The sequence below is a fragment of the Chanos chanos genome, chromosome 14 (genome assembly GCF_902362185.1).
Source record: "Chanos chanos chromosome 14, fChaCha1.1, whole genome shotgun sequence".
NCBI lineage: Eukaryota > Metazoa > Chordata > Actinopteri > Gonorynchiformes > Chanidae > Chanos > Chanos chanos.
In genome coordinates, this window is record NC_044508.1 from 13,441,900 (window position 1) to 13,461,797 (window position 19,898).

A 19,898-nucleotide genomic window follows, 5' to 3' on the forward strand; every position below is an offset into this window, starting at 1 on the left:
ATGACTGACATTAGCTTCAGCTTTTATCATTGTTCTCCAGAAACTGGCACCCATGAGTAGACTACATTTAAAAACTCTAAAAACTACATTTAACTGAATACCATTGTTTATATGTGTTAAAATGATTAAGATTACATAAGAATATAATGACTGGTGTATACAAATACCTTCACTAATCAGTGAACTCTTCACAAGCCTAAATCAAAATTGCTCATACTCAATACTAATATTGTCCAACAATTTTTAATTTAGCTGAATACAGTCACATAACAGTGTAAGACGTTATTTTCTTTCACTTGGTTGATGTTGCTGTAGTTGCCCTCACTTTTGATGGTAATTCTTTGGGAGCTTTGTTGTGTATTGAATAGCATGTAGGAGATCAATATCTTTTCTTGCCTCCTTAACTCACTCACTCACTCACTCTCTGTCTCTCCTTCTTCTTTTTCTTTCTCTTTATCTGTCTCTCTTTCTGATTTGCCCCAGAGGTAGCGTCTGCATTCAACTGTTCATTTTGTGGATGACTCATAAATTGATCAGTCACTCATCAGTTCATAGCTGAACAGGAAATATGAAAAAATTTCTTATCTTTAAAAAAAAAAAAATTCTTTCTCCTCTTTTTCCTTGAGAGACCTTCTTTTCTCCGTCAGTTGGTCATGCTTCTTGTTTTTCTTAATGAACTCCCACTGCCTGCACACATGTTGTGTATGTTTTCCAAAGCAGGTGCCAAACCTGTTCTGATTGGTTAGTCTGCTGTAACCTTAAAAAAACCTTCAGTAGTGATCTTTCATGCTCCACCCCCTTCACTGTTGATGTTCCAGAGTGCCTATGGAGGCACTTAACGTTTTAGACAGGTGTCTCCCAAACACTAGTAACCTGACACATGATATGGCACTAATCTAGTCGTCTTACCCGTGACAACCTTTAAGGTAACTGACACAGCTATGGCCAGTCTCCTTTGTTTGACCACCAGAGTTCAGTTTGCTTCCTTCCTCACAGATAAATAAATGCGTATTGCTCCAAAAACCCATGCCAAACTCAGCAACTAACGTTATGTGTTCAGTTATGGTCCTCCACATTATAACTGCACCACAGAGATGCGCTACAAGCAAGTGCAGCTTCAGACAACGAACACAGATGTTTCTGTTTAAAATGTATTTTCATTTAATTATTCATTGATTGTTAAGTTGGAAAAGATCATTAAGTGATGCTTTTCTGGCACAGTCTGATGTGGGGTGAAGTTAGCAATGTCTTCTGTTTGTTTTAAAAGTAGTGATATTAGCTATGATTTTGGTGATATGATTTGTCAAGACAGTCCTTTAAATGGATACCAGGAAGTTATATTTAAACACAGAGTTACTAATGTATGAAGCAGGCTGTGCTACCAGGAGTCTCATAGAAACCCTGAGAACATTTAAAAATAGACCAGACAAGGCAACGGGTTCACTACACTCTTAAACTATAAATAGGTAAGAGTCCAGTCTAAGGAATGTTAGGGAGATTCATATTGGTTGTCCACTATTCTTCCTCCTGTTTGTTAATTATCACCAGAATACACATTTAAAAGAGTCAGACTACCAATGGAATAAGACACCACAGAAACATGGAGCTTTTCTGATGTTTGTACATTGCAAGAGTGGGACGGTTTGTCTTCTGAGGCACACAGGTGATTGTCAGGTGTTGGCTTAAACACTTAAACTGTTTGCTCTAAGCACTACTGCTGACCCAAGCCTTCTGTCAAATACTGAAATGGGAACAGTTATCAGTATCATCTGCTAAAAATCTTCAAGAGTCACCCAATTCAGAGCTTTTGTCCCAGGTGAGTCAGGCTCTCCGTCTGTTCCGTCTTTCGGAAAGCTATGTTCTGCATTGGGGAGTTCTGTACTGTAATTTGTAATTGTTGGGTGGGTCAGGGTTAGAGCTCCAAACCTTTGTTCACAATGACTGGTGTTACTTGAAGCAGAAGCTAAATGCTGCCACCTTAACCTTTGACTTCGCAGGGCCGCCAAACACATCTTGTCTTAGGGCCAGAAGGTGTTAGCCATAGCAGGTTGCCCAAGAGTGCAGCGGGTTACATTCATAATGTTAATGACATTTAAAATGTTTGTGCTGGTTTTCTTTGTTGTTTTGTGTGTGTGTGTGTGCGTGTGTGTGTGTGTGTGTGCTAGTTCAATCTTTGGAGCGAAACTGGACCGAAGAACATGAGCTAGAATTTCATACCTGTAATATTCAGCAAGAATATTAACATGATTTTTTTTTTTTTTGATGTAGTTATGGATGTGAAATCAATTGTTGATGAAGATTCTCTCTCTTTTTTTTTAATCATATAGTGTATTTAACATTTACCCAATTTTAAACATTTTCTTTACTTTTGACTTCTGGTTTAAACTTTTAAAAATAAATAACTATTAACTTTTTTATAGACATTTTATTGCCTTTTGAGTAACAAGTTTTTACCCAGAGATAAAATAATCCTCCGTTTAGTGCCAGCACCCCTCAGTCACACCAGTGAGTGTCCTAACTACTATTCAGGAGCACTGCCAGTGTTGTTTTAACATAATGAGAAGTTTGTTTAGTTAACCTGATTACTGTTTTTTGAAGAATAAGGGAGTGAACCGAAGAACTGGTGTGGGGGGTGGGGAGGAGGGGGGGGGCACAACCACCACAAACACACACACATACACACACACACACACACACACACACACACAGGTTGCTGATTGGAGATGTGTCTTCAGGTTGCAAAAAGTCTCAGACCTATAGTGGCAGATCCTTGAATGCCCTGAAGCCTGGGGGGCTAATGTTTTCTGGTGTGGGACCTGAGGTAATACAGTTTAACCTCCACCCCAGCCTTTAAAGTCCAGTCAGACTCCCTTGCTCTGGTCCCTCTTCCATACCCACACCCAGCTAGCAGGGCATTTACTGTCTTCTGCTGCTCTCATGCAGAGTGTGTAAGTCCCTGGATAACCTTTTTTTTAATGTTTAAATGCATGGTAGGTGCAATTATAAGCACAGGCAATAAATACTGGGTTTATATGGCGAGTGCTTCTTTTAGACAACAGGGAATTAAGTATTTGAGTGTATGAACACCCATAACGTAAACAAAAAAATGTAAAATAATGTAAACAAAACATGAAAGCATAACAATGCAAACAAGTTTGCCATAGTAAAAAAATATATATATACATGTATGTATATATGTATAATATAATGACCACACGCCTAGCCAAGCCATCAGGTTATACTCCCAGACAACTACCTGTGATGCTAAGGCAATCTCTTACTCTTTTTTTTGCTCTCTCTCCTCCTATGTGAATCTTATCCTCATTGTAGTCCCTACTGGTGATGTAAATACTGAAGCCTTGTTTGAGCTGCTCTATCAGAAACAACATTCACGTATTCCAAACAAATCAGCACTAGTCATCTGTGATAGATACAAGAACTCTTTGAAGCTTCTCTAATGGGGCACATGCTAAAGGCTGTATTGGTGTAAGGGAGGGAGGGTGATTCTTATGCTAATGAGTACTAGAGATACTAGATCAGTTCCCAGCATTGCCAGTAAAACACAGTTAAATGTTTTCAGGCCATCTGAAGATTCCAAATGCGTGTCTATTGAAGTAAACTGTAGATATCATCTCTATCTGAAGAGGTTTGCACCATTTGGGCCTCCTGCATTTTGTAGTGCAACATCATTTATCAATAATTTAGTAGACTGTGATATCTACACTGTTTTGCTCTCCTATGATTTTTGCAGTATCATCTGTCCATTTTTAAGTTTTGAAACTTCCCAAACTATTTCAATATAATTTAGTAAATGAATTTGCAAATCTGCAGGCTCGAACTGAAGGAAAAGCTTGCGGTTGCTAGGTTGCGATCCTCTGTCATTTTTCAGTGTCCTGTAGTTTTGAAACTATTTGGAGGAGTTTCGAAGCTGTTGCATAGCATGTCATTTGAGATGTTTATTTTCATAAAACGCATGCAACTGGAAAATTGCCAACCTACGCCAACCGAGTGAGATAACTTGGTGAAATAGGCACCACATTTGTTGCTCGGGTTTTCTCGACTAAGATGAATTTCAGCAGAATTTTCGCTTATGTGCATTTCAAAAAAGATCATTGAATAAGGAAAAAAAAAAAAAAAAGAGATCAAAAAACTGAATCGTTGGATTCGACCTGGAAGGTGTGATCCTTTTTTTATTACTTCATTACGTACGTGAGTGCATTGCTGTGATTTCTTTTTGTTTTTTTTCGTAAGAAGGAAGGTGCTTAACTCCTTCCCCCAAAAAAAAAAGGGTGTGGACTGAGGTACTTAAACCAGGTACCTTCTCAGATCCCTCCCTCTCACCTTCCCAGTATATATGGCAACTCCATAGAATTCCTATAGAGACCCCAGCTTATCCTGTTCACACCTGTAGCCCACGTCAGTCTTCTAGGGGAAAAAGGGGAAACCTTGGCAACAGAACCCTGGAGCCAGTGGAACAAACCGCAGCAGCACTGCTCAATCTTAGCGCCAACATGTTGTACCTGGAGACCAATGCTCAAGCATCCTACCCTGAGGTAAGACCACCACCGCCACTCAGTTGGCACCGTCCAGAGATAACCCATCGACCAAAGGATGCGCGGAAGGGATCCTATGGGGCTGTTGGCATAACTGGATCCTAGGTTAGGCCTGGCTAGAGTCTCCTTTTTCGAGACTGTGGATTGGGGTTGTTTTTCCAAGAGATGAGTGTCACTTGTTTTGGGTTAGAGGTCTATAATTGTATGGTACTACACTCAGCATTTTGTGTTATATTTGGAGTTAGATGTAAAAAAAAAAAAAAAGGCTTATTTGTAAAAATTTATGTAAAACTTGAGCTCTTTGATAGAGTGGTTTGTGTCGTTTTGTTGTTTTTTTTAGCATGATAAGTTGAAGCAAATACATTTTGGCGGTAGTTAGTCCTGTTGATCCAGTGGCATTGTCTGAGTGTGCCAAAGCCAGAGTCCTGGGGAATGTAAACATCAAAAAAAATTGTTTTTGTTGGATGGGAACACTTGTTAATGATATATGTACTGGTTTTAGCTCTCCATATTTGGATTGGTGTCCAAAAATCCAAAATCAGACCCCAGTCTCCAGAGTTCCTATAAGTTGGACTGAAATGTCTGAGTATTTGGACTAATCCCGTGGGTCAAATTACAGTCAAAGATAGTTCTAAAATAGCTTACGTAAAATGGTTTGGAGACTAAGTGAAGTATGAGAAAAAAAAAATCCATCACTCTTATCTTTGATTTTGAATGTTATCAAACATCATTGCTTTAAGAGTACATAATGTCTGTGGGGTATGCTGGTGTAATGTTTCCAAGGTAAAGTGTTTGCATTAGACAACCATGATTGCTGTGCGGTTGTGACTGGCAAGCTCGTTTGCACAGGACCGCTGGGGCCTGACAGACTGAATTTAAAGAAGATTAATTGAGTCAATTCCAAAATCAACAAAAATGCCACAGTTATGCCAGAGGGTTGGAAGGGTGTCAGAAAAAAATAAGGCTTTCTTGTTTATTAGTTGCAAGGTGCTACGGGTCTGTCGTTCAGAACATTTTTCAAAAAAAAGAAAATGGAGACTAGGTAGAGTAAGGACAACAGCTTTTCAGTGTTCCAAGTGCAGAGTGAGTGGTTTTCTAATGGCAAAATAACTACTGAGATTTGCAGATTCTGTACAGAATCACACAGAGCTGTCTTATTTACTGTTGAAAGCATAAAAACGCTGTAAAAATATGTTAGGTAATGTTAGGGTTAGTCGTGCCCTCGGTCTTAAAATTACCAGAATGAACGCTGCTCGGATTTGTTTATTCAGAACATGCATTCACTGTTGCTAAAATAATGATGAAAAGAGAGGGAGAGATAATATATGCAGACAATTTTTTTCATGGTAACGGGAATAACTGCTCTGTCCTTTTCATGACATAGTAAGGATTGCAGATAACTGCTGCATTCTCTACATTCTTAATTTTTATACAAGTGTTGCCCTTAGTTCAGCTGTGTCTGTTTTTGCATGGGGAAGAAATGACGACGCTTGTAAACATCTACAAAATTTGAAATGTTGTTGTCTGTTCGCAAAGTTTAAATTTTATTTCTAGTTCTCAAAATTCATTGCACTCTCTTTCCCTCTCTATACTTTTTTTTTCTTTGCAATTTTTTGAGACGCCAGAGTTATTTTTCAAAACTGGTTTCATTTCATTGGTGGCGTGCCCTGCTTCATTCAGTAATCTATACGCACAAAAAAAGTTTTGTTTTTTTTAAATAACTATTGTGAGTATTCGTTCAATGTATTCTCATATGACGTTATATTTATTGACTGTTTTCTTATTTGCTTTACTTGGCCTCTCAAAACTATTCATCTTACGTTAACATTTTTAAGTGCAGGATTTTCTTTGGGGTTTTTTGAAAACAGATTGTTTCAGTCCCTCTTTTGATTTTCTCTCTGCCAGCTTTGAGTCAGCAAGCGGATTTGAGTCAGATCTCGCTGTTTGTTCTCTAAAAGCCCTCCATTCCTCACTGGCAGGTGGTAGTTGTAGCTGCCGAAATCACAGTCGCGTCCCAACGACACAAAGCTGTTGTCAACACTGCCCCGTTAGCGGAGGAACTGACCTCAGGAGCGGTGAAAAGACAGTCCGCTCTCCTGTGTGTTTTTAAACCTGGTCTCAAGTAACTGATCCACACAGCTTTGATTAATGTTGGTGGAGGACCTTTTTTTTTTTCTCTGAGTAATGATGGTAGGGGCTTAGGACTCACAGACAGCTATGTTTTGTATTGTAATAGGAGACATGGAGGTGTCAGATCATGGAGGGTGTAGAAGAAGATTAAAAAAGCTGATATGTATCCATATATGTCACTGCTTTCATTTTGTAATCCCAGAGGTGCTTTTAAGTGAAAATTGAATTAAAAAGTTCATATGTTTCTTGCATGTTAAAGTGTACAAGCTGTCAAGACAGTTTTTGGAGAGCAAGAGTGGGGGAAAAAAACAGCTTGTTTAGTGGATGTTTTGAGGTGAAGTTCCTCAGGTAACACATCAGCTGAAGGTATGTCAGGTTGACCTTTTAAGTTTTGAGACTGAAGGGGGTGGGGGCTGTAAGTGGGGCTTGCTACCCCCACTCTCCACCCCCATTAGGGAGACTGTGGACTAAACACCCCCACTCCCTCTACTCTCACCCCCTCCCCCCCGAGTCTGAGGGCTGGCCACTGGAGCCGCCCGTAAGAATGCTGCCAATGGTGGATTGGCGTTGTTGGGTCCGGAGGTCTTAATTGCTTTAATGGTGTGTTGATGTAGATACAATCATCAGTTCTGCCCAGCCCAGCAGGTATGAAGTGAGGAAAGACACCACACCCCCCACCCCCAGTGCCCCCTACCCTGCACCCCTGTAGCCCCCTCCCAACTCCTCAGTTTACTGCTTAATGCCTCTGGCCTTGTGGTCAACAATCCTGGCCCCTCTAACGAGGTTACAAAGTGCTCAGGTCAATGGAACCTAGCCTGGAATGGCAGCTATTCTTCCCCTGAGGCCAGGTCTCACTTAGGTCCTCTCACTGAGGGTTGAGTTCAGAGGTGGTCTGAATGTAAAAAAAGACTAGAGTGTTATCACAACTTGCATCTAAAGGTTATCAAGGACTATCTTATTTTGTTAAGTAGTTTTACACTGCATGGAGCTGACAACGAAACTAGAGTGTGTGGATTGAATTTTTGACTGTTTGGATTGAATCCTTGCTGGAACGGGATGGAATTAAAGGGTGGAACCTGGGAATAATTTCAAGGAATGATCTGGAATATTCCATGATGTCTTCGCTGCAGTGTTTATGGAAAACCAATGGCAGCGCAAACGTGTCAGTCATCAGAACACTCTTCTGGAATGTCTTGTTGAGGGGCGAGTGGAACAGTTTCAAACTGTCGAAAAGTGCGCTCAAAGGTCATGAAGACAATTACTAACACGGAGACAAGTTTAAAAATTAAAGTATTCACACTAAGTCCTTTCCTGGTACAGGTACTAAAACACAAAGAGTGGTCCATAATTTATATAGAACAGCCTTTGGATACTCTATATAGTAACATTATTTGTCTAAGTTGGGAAAAGGAACAACTTCATCCAATTGCTCGCTCAGCTGTCACCTTCACTGAAACAACTAATACCTTACAAAGCCCTTAGACCTAATACTCAACCCTACAGTCACTGGTTTCTGTTTTACATTTGAAAAATCCCTAATATTTGCTCCACATTCATAGCGTTCCCTTAATGCTATCAACAGGCTATACCTCCAAAGGTCAGCAACCTCTATCTCTCCCAACTGTTTTTCTCTCCTTCTTTTTTTTTTTTTTTTCTCCACCAATCAAGTCGATCTGTTTGAGGGTCAGGCAGAGCTGCTGGCTGGCCTGAAGCGGCGTGCTCTAGCCTTTCACCAGCGTTATTAAAGGCTCTCCAAGACATCACGGCAGTCTGATTTACAGCTCCTCCGCGTAGCAGCTTCATGTCCCAGAGGCCAGCGCTCAGAGGAGCCTATAAACAGAGGGCATTTTTAAGAGCAGCTGAGGTAGTTGTTAGATAGTTGCTGTATTACCATAAAATATCATCAGATTAAGAAGATAATGGAGAAGACTTGAGTCGTACTCTTTCTCATTTCTTTCTCATTTTCTCAAAACTCTCTGACTCTCTAAATGATCTACATTTGGTAAAATGTTTATTTTTATTTTTGGTTCATTTTTAAAATCTTTAGTGGTGTACTTTCAGTCCACTCTACTCTGCTAATCTGATATAACTTTAGACTTTGTTTGGGCTATGTCTCAAATGACTTTGATCCGACCTCTTGTTCTTTAAAATGTAAGACTCCCGTTGAATTGAAAGGATTATTACCACTGACAGTGCAGCTTGATTATATTGCATGGTTTATAAGTTTTTATTTTAATTTAATGTTTTCTTTTCTCTGAGAATGGCAAATTATCTTTTCAAAGTTGTGGCCACTGTCATCAAATAAAGGCTTTACCATTGTTTGATTGGCTGCGCACAGAGTCATTCTGCGGTTTAGCTGGAGGTGATTTGACTCTTACATCATAGACTCGGTCAGTTGTGTGATTCAATTTGTGTGGGAAGGCACCATCCCCACAGGATGTGCTATGTCACCAAACAACATTGACAACAGTTTGACTTAATTTGCCATTTGCTATATAAGTATGAATTCAACTGTTATTGAAATGACTAGCATTTAACTTATGCTAGTCATTGTGGTTTATGTCAATTTTCCACCTGTTTTTCAATGGTAAACACAAGTAAACATCTCTCCCTTACAAGTGAAGTGTATGTAAGTGATTGTAGTCATTTCTGGATTCTTGATTTTTCAGCAACCAAACGGAACTTCCCATTCAACAGCCATTTTCATGCTCTAGAATTCTTTGATTGGAATATTTCTAGCTCAGTGCATGCTCAGTAGAGTCACACATCAATTTCACAGGGGAAAAAATGGATACCTGAACTACAATCTGAAGTGCTATTCATGGCTTAAAGTCCCAGACAAATAGGGGGGAACATTCCAGTCCCCTCTGTAGTCAGATCACACACACTGAGTGACTGGCTGCCCCGTGTATGTCTAAAGGACTCCATTATACTCTAATTGCTCCATTGTAGGGGAGCTTGTGTCTGGGAAAGCTGTCCCATGAGAGCTGGAGGGTATGGCTTTTGTGTGTGTGTGTGTGTGTGTGTGTGTGTGTGTCTTTCAGTGCATAGTACACTCATCTGCTTACACCTGCCATGCCTGGCATATTGTTCTCCTTGGCAGGTCTTGAAAAGTGTTGCTGTCATTGTTTTCTGGCAGGGGTGAGCAGACTCGTGGCTCACACACACACACTGACCCCTGTCTTCTTTCCCTCTTTCTCACTCTCTCTATTTATCTCTGTCTCTTCCCCGGTGTGCTGTGGGAAAGATGTGCTAAGGACAATGCGCACACCTTTTTTCAGGTGTTTGTGTGTCTGTTTGCACAAGGCAGAGTCATTTGTGTCTTTTTGGAATTTTTTTATGTCTGCTGACGTGATTATGTGTGACCTGTCTTGTATCCTGTGTTACTGTTTTACTGTGTATAAATGTGTGTGTGTGTGTGTGTGAGAGCGTCCATGACTGTGCTCAGAATCACCTGGCTCAAAGGCAGCACCTGGTGAAGGGTGTGTGTGGGACAGCTGTGTCTGACCGTGCCTGAAACAAGCACACACGGTCCTGGCTGAGATTAATGACCTGGTCCTGGAATGAGGGGTTTATAAAGGGAAAGGAATGGAATGAATGGCCAGAGAAGAGGGGCTGTGGATCGAAGCTGGCGAGATTCCAGAACATTCTGCCCCCTCTCAAGTGACAGCCATTTTAATTCCTCTCTGCACCTCCCACCAGCAGCTATGACGGGAGCGGTGTGAAGTCTGTCTCTCTGACTGCCACTCTCTCTCTCCCTGACCTGAACCACCCTATTCTAATTCTAGTCTAATTAAGACTCCATTCAACACATAAACCCATTCACCTAACAGTTAGGAACCCATTGACTTAACAGAGAATTTTTAACACAATTAAGATGGTGGAAGCAGGGACAGAGAGATTATTTTCTCACTTTTTGATGAATTTGCTATCGTCGTTGTCCAGTGAGTAATTGGTTTTGATAATTAGCAAGAAACATTAGTAATTATAACCTGAGATCAAATATATTGTTGTGGGGTTTTTTACATCTGAAAGAAGCAATGTAGGTCATGAGGACATTCTTTGGATTTCCTCTCAGGGGAGTAAAATGTGAAGACTATACAAGTTTTCAAGGTGACACCTGTCTCGTTAGCACTTTGGAGACGGTTGATTTGTTGTTTTAATATATTTCCTGATGCTTTTCAGTCAGATCCTGTCACTGGGGTACTGGGTGTCTAGTTATTGAATGGAACTGGACCATGACAAAAAAAAATTCTGGGTGTCAGGTTTTTACGATGGAACTGGACCATAGGGAGAGTATGATTTTCTGTACTTTCTGTTGATGGAAAATGTTTTTGTCAATGCTGAGCCAAGAACATCAGATTCTTTAGATTGACTCTGACCTACATGAGACGATGTGAAGCTAAAATGCATTCTTCTTTGTGCACACAAAAAGAATCTGGACAGCTGCTTAGATGAGCACCAAATTGTTCTACTTCAGTCCACAATATCTGACTTTACATAACATTCACACAAAGACACAAAAGGGAACAGTTCTAAGCCTCCTTTCTGTACAGCATCTCTCTCTCTCTCTCTCTCTCTCTCTCTCTCTCTCTCTCTCTCTCTCTCGTCATTTGGTTGTTTTTTTTGTTTGTTTGTTTTGTGTGTGGTCCACATTTGGACCTTTACCTCTTTCAGCCTTCCTTTTGCAAACATAGTTGTAGGATTGTCATTTGATTTCTGCACCCTGTACATTTCTGTCCCGCCCACTGATTCTTTGTTCTTCCAGTGGCAGGAATATAGAGGTATATGTAAGTAAAATAACCTCTTAGCCTGTAATTCACTTTGACATGTATAAACAAAAAGTCATTCAGGAGTCTGAAATAAGCCGACATTTTCCCATTTACCATGTCCTCAAGCCAACAGTGACATCACCAGCCAACTTGTTATAACATTTAACTAAGCTCAGCCCAACACACTGGCAGTTGTGGCAACAAGAATTTCTTTTTGTTTAAATTAATACTTCTTTCTTTTTCTTAAATTACAGCTAATACCGCATTGTGGTTATTTATTAAATGTTACCTTGAGATGAGTCATTTTTTTTTCTACTAATATTTTGTGTCTGCCATTTTGTTTTTCCAGCCACAGTACACAAACCTGGGGATCCTCAACAGTATGGATCAGAACATCCAAAATGGCAGTTCAACTTCCACCAGCCCATATAACAATGACCATGCCCAGAACAATGTCACGGCTCCATCTCCATACGCCCAGCCAAGTTCCACCTTTGAGGCCCTGTCACCCTCTCCAGCCATCCCATCCAACACAGACTACGCTGGGCCACACTCCTTTGACGTGTCCTTCCAGCAGTCCAGCACAGCCAAGTCGGCCACTTGGACAGTAAGAAACCTTGAACATGTTTTATTCATAAAGTAGCATCAAACAGAACACTGAACACAGACAAAATACATACCTTAAAGCTTACGGGTCTTTTTGGTAATTCATTAAGGATTTATCAATAGCAAAACATATAGTGTTTGCTACTGATGAATAAATGTCAAATGGCAGAGAAGCCTCTTCCTGCATCTTACACACACACACACACACACAAACACACACAAACATGGTATGCATGTATTGATAACATATCTGTGAAATTGGCACTAAAATTACAAAAATGCTCTTCAACAGTAAGGTGGCCCAGTTGGGCAGTGGTGTTAAAATGGCACATTGCGAAGTCATGGAATGCCAAGTTCCTGCACCTGCTGGTAACTTGGGGTTAAGTGTCTTGCTCAAAGGCACGACATTTGGGTCTTGACCTCCACAAGGGACCAATCCCTGTTGCCTTGCAGCCAGCAGGTCACTTTAAGTGCTTGTGTCACAAGGACATGAATGACACGTATTTCACGTGAGGGTGTTGTATGCCAAGTACAGTAAAGTGGTGTCTACATTAAAGCAGTTGATTTCCCATGCAGGGCCTCTTGTGTTCCTCAAGGCTCAGCGAGAAAGGTGGGAGAAAAAGAGAGATTAGTCTCTCTGGAAAAGAATGAAGCTTTTATCTCTATGATCTGTGCTCAAGGCACTTCTGTGATCTATATGAAAGTCCTCCAATTTCCAAACTCCACCTGGCTTAGAAGAAAAAAAAAAAACAGAAGAAAAAGCCCTGGAGGTTTAAAATGGCCTCATGTGGAGAAAACTTTTGTTTTACAACCATCTCATAATCAGTAAATTCAATCCAGTGGGTTTGAGGCAATTCTACAGAGACCTAATGACCTTTCTTTAAGACTACGCAATTTTCAAATGAGATTATATTTTTCTTTTGCCAAGATGCTTGCACGCTCTGCAAATAATTAGATTTGTGATCACAGTTGTATGAAGTCAACAATTCTGAGTTGAGAGAAGCTGATTAATTGAACCGCTACTTGTTTCAATACAACTGAGGATTGAAAAGAACGAAAGAAAGTCTCATGACTGCCCCCTGCTGGTGTGACTAGTTTTGCGCGTAACATGCAGAGATTCCGCTAAGAAAGTGGCGTGCATGCATGAATGAGTATTACAGTGGCTTGTTTATCTGAACTTTATTAGTTTGTCTATCGTAGACGTTGTGTCACCGTGTGACACTGCATGATTACCGACCAAACTTGCTAGTCGGGTTAAAGCATCGTGGAGGGACGGCTGTTGCATAAGAGCCTAAGAAGGCTGGCTAATACATGTGATCGTGTACATGTTCGTCATGTGCCTGGCATAAGGTACAGTTAACGTACAGTTTGTCCAAACGTTTTCCTGAACGGGCTAAAGAAAACTTGCGCGTGCCTCTAGTGGTCACTAGCATTAATGCTAGCTAATTCACTTCTCGCCCGCAGATGGAGACGATGTCGCTTTGTACGAAACGGACAAACAAAATACAGCTACTGCTCCTCACACCTCAGATTAATGACCTAAATGACCTGGATAATAGAGTGACATTCTCATTCTAACTGTCAGCATTTTGTAAGATTTTCTAGATTCTCTTGTCATTTCGATATAAGGGCAGCGAAAGAGAACAATGTTTCCTTTTGTAGATGCAAGTTATTATTTTATTCTACTCTATGGGAAGTGATTTTAGTTCATTTAATCCGATGCATCATTAATCACAATTTTGGCACAAGACATTGTTGAAAAACCTGTGTGTCCGTTGCAAAAATATACACGGCAATGCCATGTGCCTTTGAGTAAACAGGTGGGACTGACAAAGTTTTCTGAGGCTGTCAGTCCATGCTCATTGGCTACGGTGCAGTGTGGGATAGTGACACTCACCTTATTCCCACAGAAATTGCCAAGAGAGAACAGCAGTGACTGTAAGACGAGCAATTGTCTTGCGAAGAGAGTTCTGGGTGTGAAAGAGGCACACCCCAAAGATGTCAGTCACCAATCGTCCCATTCTCACAGAGTCTCCCTTTGGGTTCATCCTGAGTTAGACAGTCAAACGACATGAGCACTTTTTTCACATGGAGCACTCAAATGACCCATACCAATATTCACTTACCGCTGGACATCAGATTGTACAAATTTAGGGGTTGTCTTAACTTAGGGGTTGTCGACTGTTGTCAGAGATTTTAAATGAGGATCAATGCAGTGCAAATAAAAATGTATGAACAATACTATTTTAGGTCTGAAAAGGCTTAAGGTCAGTGATGAAAACTGTTGTAAAACATCGTAACACAATTTAAAAAAAAAAAAAAAGCTGCTCGCTGTTTTAATGTGGTTTTTTGAGAAGGACAACATCAACAAACCAAACCCTGCTATACTTCACAGACACACCTACTCCCGCCCCCCCCCCCCCATACACACACACACACACACACACACACACACACACACACACAAACACAAACACACGCCTCAACCTCAACCTCCTTTTTTATGGGACTCCTCTGAAACACACAGACATTAATTTAAGCATTTCCTTGAATCTTATCACACCCTGTTACGGGAATACTTTTGCAATCCTTTGCCGTTTTGCTCTTGGTAATACAACTGCGTGTCGCTCAGCTGCAGTAAATAGATTCCAATTCAAAGGAATTTCTTTTATTTTCATTTTCAGCTTGGCTGAAGTGTGTGTTTTGGGTTTTTTTTTTTTTTCTTATTTTTTGTTAATATGCCCAGTGTTGATGCTTGACTTGCCTTCATGTTATCCTAGTTGATAGCCATGCACACGCTTCTCCCCTTTCAACCTATCAGCAGCACGCAGGCGAGGCAGAACCTCGGCTTTGTTTGGTTATTGGTCAATCTGCCATCGGGTTAAGGTGTATGAGTGCAGGAATGCCTCTACTGCGGAGCTACGGCCCTAAGTCTGTAGACTCTAGCCAAGGAAGAGGCTGAGCTGAAAGAGCCTATAATACCTGTGTCAATATGGCGTGCCTTTTTCCTGAACCCTAAGAGTGGCTTGGGGGGCCAGTAGATGCGACACTCTACTTGAGTTTTTAGTTTGATGGCCGTGTCTCGTAATATGCCACAGGAGGAAAAGAAAAAAAGGGGGGGGGGGGGGTTGAGTTGAACCACTCAAAGAGATGAGTGTTCCAGCAAAAAATGGCAAGATACAGCTTGTCCCAGGAACATCTGCGGGCCGTCCCACGCCTTGTGAGATGAAGCTAAGACTTGTTTATGTCACGAAGCCTGTTGAAACTCGTCCAACGCAGCGGCACAAGCCCTAAAACCAACACCGTAAAAAAAAAAAAAAAAAAAGTAGAAAAGTTGGGAGAGGTTTAAAGAAGAAAAAAAAAGAGACCAAGGGTTGAAAAGATTTTTTTTTGTGATAGGGAAATGGATTCTGAGTAATGCATCTTTGGGGAAAAAAGGCCATTCCCAAACAAGCTCCATTATGAGGAAAGCTGGGGCGTTTTTTTTTTTTCTTCTTCTTCTTTTTTTCCTTTCTTTTAATTTCTCTTTTTTTTTTCATTTTGTCCTCTGAACAAAAGAAGATTATGTAGCTGTTCACCTCTCGAAGCACTCAAAGGGCAAAGGAGAGATGGCCTGGACCGAGTCAAAGAAAAGCAAATCAGTCTATCATCGCCTGTCTGTTTTAACTCACCTTCACAACCATAATCTCCATTTCCCTCATACCGCCTCAGCACAAAGACACCCAAAGGAAAAAAAAAACAACCCAAAAAACTCAGCCTTACATTTATAGCAAGGCTAAACTGTTTAATGCTAAACCCTTTCTGTGCTTAAAGCTCACCTTTTGTGGGACACATTCGTGTGTAATTTAATGATGTTGGAGAAGTCCTTCATTTTCTTCCCAGTAAGTAAAGCCCTGGATCAAGCTAAGAGGGTTTGTGTGAGAGGGGAAATGGTTTGGCAGTGCTCACGGCGACCATTCATGAAACGAAGGGAAAATCCAGAGTAATTACAGCAAAGCCTGTCACAGATTTCTCTGTTAAAGATCACATTTCCCAACCATATAATTTTATCACAGGGCATGTGTTTGTGCCAGGAAACTAGGTGGCATCCACTTACATCAGGACAAAAGGTACTGAGGATGAAGAGCATTGAGAACTTTCAGAGAAGAAACACCTCCAAAGGTGATGAAGACTAAGAACTGTTCTAACCTTCTGAACGGTGTGGTGTTTTCATATTTATGTTCCTCGTTCTGAACAAAAAACGGCACCCCCCATCCATCCCTTCCTTTTTTTCTGCTTTCATTTTTCATCCTCCAAAGCACAAAACCAAAAGTCGAATGAGACAACCTCGCTCACACGGTTGTTTGGGTGTTTAACTGACAGGTCGTGTGTGTCCTTAATGTGTGTCAACATGTTCTATAGGTTACGGGGTGTGTGTGTGTGTGTGTGTGTTTGTGTGCACGTGTGTGTGTGCGTGTGTGTGTGTGCGCTCATCAGTCAGTCCCATCACAACAGCAGTCGCTGGCACCATTCACATCATCAGCTGTTGTCAGACACGGTTCTCAGAAAGCAATGAAATTGTTTACAAATTGATCACAAAGCAGAAGCCGAAGCGTGATGCGTCGTACTTCCTTAAAAACACGTTCCTCACATTCGGTTTCATAGTGCGTATTACTCCTTTTTTTTTGTCTCCCCCTTCCTTTTATCATTCATCCACCCACCGATACCGTAAACGTTTCTAATGAAATCCCAGCTTGTCCTCATATCCTAAAGAACGCAAACAAACACAAATATGTATTTGTGTGTGTGCGGAGAGATGAATATTCGATGGAGGAAGTAAACGAACTGATTTTCAGGTTCAGGTTCTCATTTTTTTTTTTAAGCCCCCCCCCCCCCCCCCCCCCCCCACACACACACACACACACACACACACACACACACACACACCCCACACCCCAGCCCCCACTCCACTTCCAGTCAAAGCAGGTGGTTTTTTTTTTTTTTTACTTTCCTCTTTGCCACGGGGAAAAAAAACAGACCCAGCATTTTTGTTGTATGAAACAGGTTTTGGGAGAAGCAGCAGGCATGATGCTACATGTCTTGGTATGAACGGGACAAGACCGGAGGCGCCAGGAATCAGTGCGTCGAACCCGCGTCTCTGTCACAACACGACCGCTGCCTGCGCCTGCAGCTCCTGTCAAGAACAAACCAACGCTACAGCTGTGGGCCTGTCCTAACACGCGCTGCTGTGTGTGTGTGTGTGTGTGTGTGTGTGCGCGTGTGTTCGTGTGTGTGTGCACGCGTGTCTGGTTTTATCAGTGTAGCCCATACTTTTTACTCTAAAGAGACTTGAAATACTTACGATTTTCTGTAATCTTTTTGGGATCTGATGATACCGTCCAAACGCTACTTTGTCTTAAAGCAGAAGAATTTGACCAAAAAAATGTATCCTTCTTCCTTTGGTGGTTGGTACCAATCAATAAGGTCCACCATCTCTATGCAAATGTAATAAGGGTCATGTTTCTTGTAGAGGTCTGGGTATTAGGTGTGATCAGAGTTAGTTAAACATCTTGAAAACCACAGGTTTGGATCAGTTAGACTAATTGGAGGGATATGCTAGTGTGAGCTGTTTCAGTTTTTTGTTTTTTTTCTTCCTCAGAACAAGAAAAAAAAAAAAACGAACAAACAAAAGAAACACTAACAGTCAAAACAAGGAGTGATCTTTTGTTGTCATGACAATGTCCACTCCCACATGTCATCTGACTTGCTGTCAGTTCTGTTAGGAACTTCAGCAAACTATAGTATTGAGTTCTGCCCATTGAGGTACATGACATTCTAATAGGTCCTCCACAGCCATGTAAAAGAATAAGTCTAACTTTTGTCCCTACCCAGGCTGTGTAATTCACATAGTGGCCAATGAATGGGTCCTAATTACATGTTAACACTATTTGGTGCCTCCCTTTTAAAAAGCCTGGGACTCCCATACATCAGGTCGGTTTGTCGGAGATCCACCTCGCCCAAGTTAACTCTGTGTGTGTGTGTGTGTGTGTGTGTGTGTGTATTCAATCTCTGTCAGCAGAAGCTCTTGTCTAGCCCTGAGCAAACACAGCAGTGCATATTTGGATGTTTGAAATTTGTTGCTCCAGGGCTGGGATTGGTGATCTGCCTGCTGCTGCTAGAGTGTGCATGCGTGTGTGTGTGTGTGTGCGTGTGTGTGTGTGTGCTCGTGTGTGCGTGCATGTGTGCGCATGCGTGCGCGTGCGTGCGCGTGTGTGTGTGTGGCCGATTGTGTGTGTATGTGTGTGTGTGTGTGCACGTGTGTGTGTGTGTGTGTGTTTATGCTGAGATTTCTGGGGTGTATGAGCACGGAATGCATTGACAGCAAATCTGTGCCTCCCCCCATACGCACCTCCCTCCCTGTCTCTGGACTGTGGCCATTTGGCATGTCATGTCTTTAACTCTTTAAATTCTCCTGCATGTCAGTCATTCATTGACTGTGACTGATGCTCTTCCTTTATATTTTGGACAGTTACACTTTTGTTGTGAAGGAAATACACCTTTTTACTCCAGTCATTCGACATTTCCTCCACACTGTTCCTGTTTCACTGAATTATACCCTGTGCTCTCTCTCTCTCTCTCTCTCTCTCTCTCTCTCCTTCACCTCTCACTCTTCCTCACCTCATTTAACTGAATGACAGTGGGGTTGGTGGGTGGGGGGTGGGAGGGGAGCAGCGTATCAGGTTTGGGGCCAAGAGAGCAATTTCCAGTTATTCATCTCTCATCTCCAAGAGATCTATCTGAAAACTGCTTTCGTTTCACGCGCACAACACTTCCATCATGTCAGCGTTGAAAGCGAGGTAGAGCTAAATTAGCCTACCATAACCCAAGCCCAGGTCAACCTCAGGCATGGTGTGCTGAGTTCCTACACTGTTGCTAAGCCATGTATTTGTGTGTTTTTCTTCAAGCCTAAAACAAATTGTTGCATAGCTTCCAGTCTTACTAATAGATGCTTTGAGGAGGATAAAGGCATAAAGGTTTAAAGTAAAGTCCTCCCTTTTTGTGTGTGTGTGAGTGTGAGTGTTTATGTATGTGTGTGTGCGTGTGTGTGTGTGTGTGTGTGTGTGTGTGTGTTCTTGCCAAGTTTGTGTAATTGGCAAAGAGACTGCAAGCAGGTTTTGGGATGGGCTCTGCTCACTGGAACACTTCATATCAAAAGTTAATAGGGAAGGAATTTAATGTGCTATTGTTCCCCACTGCAGCCTTAGGCAATGTTCACATCTAACCTGCCTGGCTTTCTCTCTTTTTTTCCATCTTTACAAATGAACTTGACAAGAAAAAGTTTTTCTTTGTGGTTATTTTCCACACACCTTAAACGGCACGCTGCTCATTTCTCTCGAAATGTTTATTTAGTCTCTTTTCCAGGAAAAAAAAAAAAAAAAAAGTTGGATTCATAAATTGAACTCATCCCTTACTCAATAAACAGTGTATATCTAATCACACACCTGTCTCTGACTGGTTCATGACACAGTTCTGATCTGAGTGTTTGCCGCGTGTGACGCGGTCGTCGTTTTAGTGTTGGTTTTCAATAGCGGTTCACTCGCTGTAACAATATGGGTAGGTACGCTTTGTGTTGTGATGAGCACAGAGTGAGTGGGTCGTCAAGAGCGGCTGCCTCCAGCCTTATGGGATGACTAAACTGCTGTGTGTGATGCAAGAGCAGTTCCCATGGTTTAGTCACTTAACCCTGACAGGCAGATGCAGACGATGAGGAATACGCTGAGAAATACTGTCTCGAAAAGTGACTCGCTCACTGTGTCATTAAGCATGAAGGAAACTAGGACAAATGCACCGTGTACAT

At 41.5% G+C, this 19,898-nt stretch overlaps 1 protein-coding gene across 3 annotated transcripts in view; it reads left to right on the forward strand.

Moving 5' to 3' along the window:
• The window catches only part of tp63 (tumor protein p63), a 41,916-nt gene that overhangs the window by 12,813 nt on the left and 9,205 nt on the right, over positions 1-19,898 (forward strand). For 2 of the 3 annotated variants that reach the window (XM_030791063.1, XM_030791064.1), the window contains exons 1-2: positions 4,512-4,553; positions 11,805-12,062. In XM_030791063.1, the coding sequence (XP_030646923.1) occupies positions 4,512-4,553; positions 11,805-12,062 (300 nt within the window). Of the gene's footprint in view, positions 1-4,511; positions 4,554-11,804; positions 12,063-19,898 lie in introns of those variants that run through there. The other variant, XM_030791062.1, reaches the window with a different exon arrangement.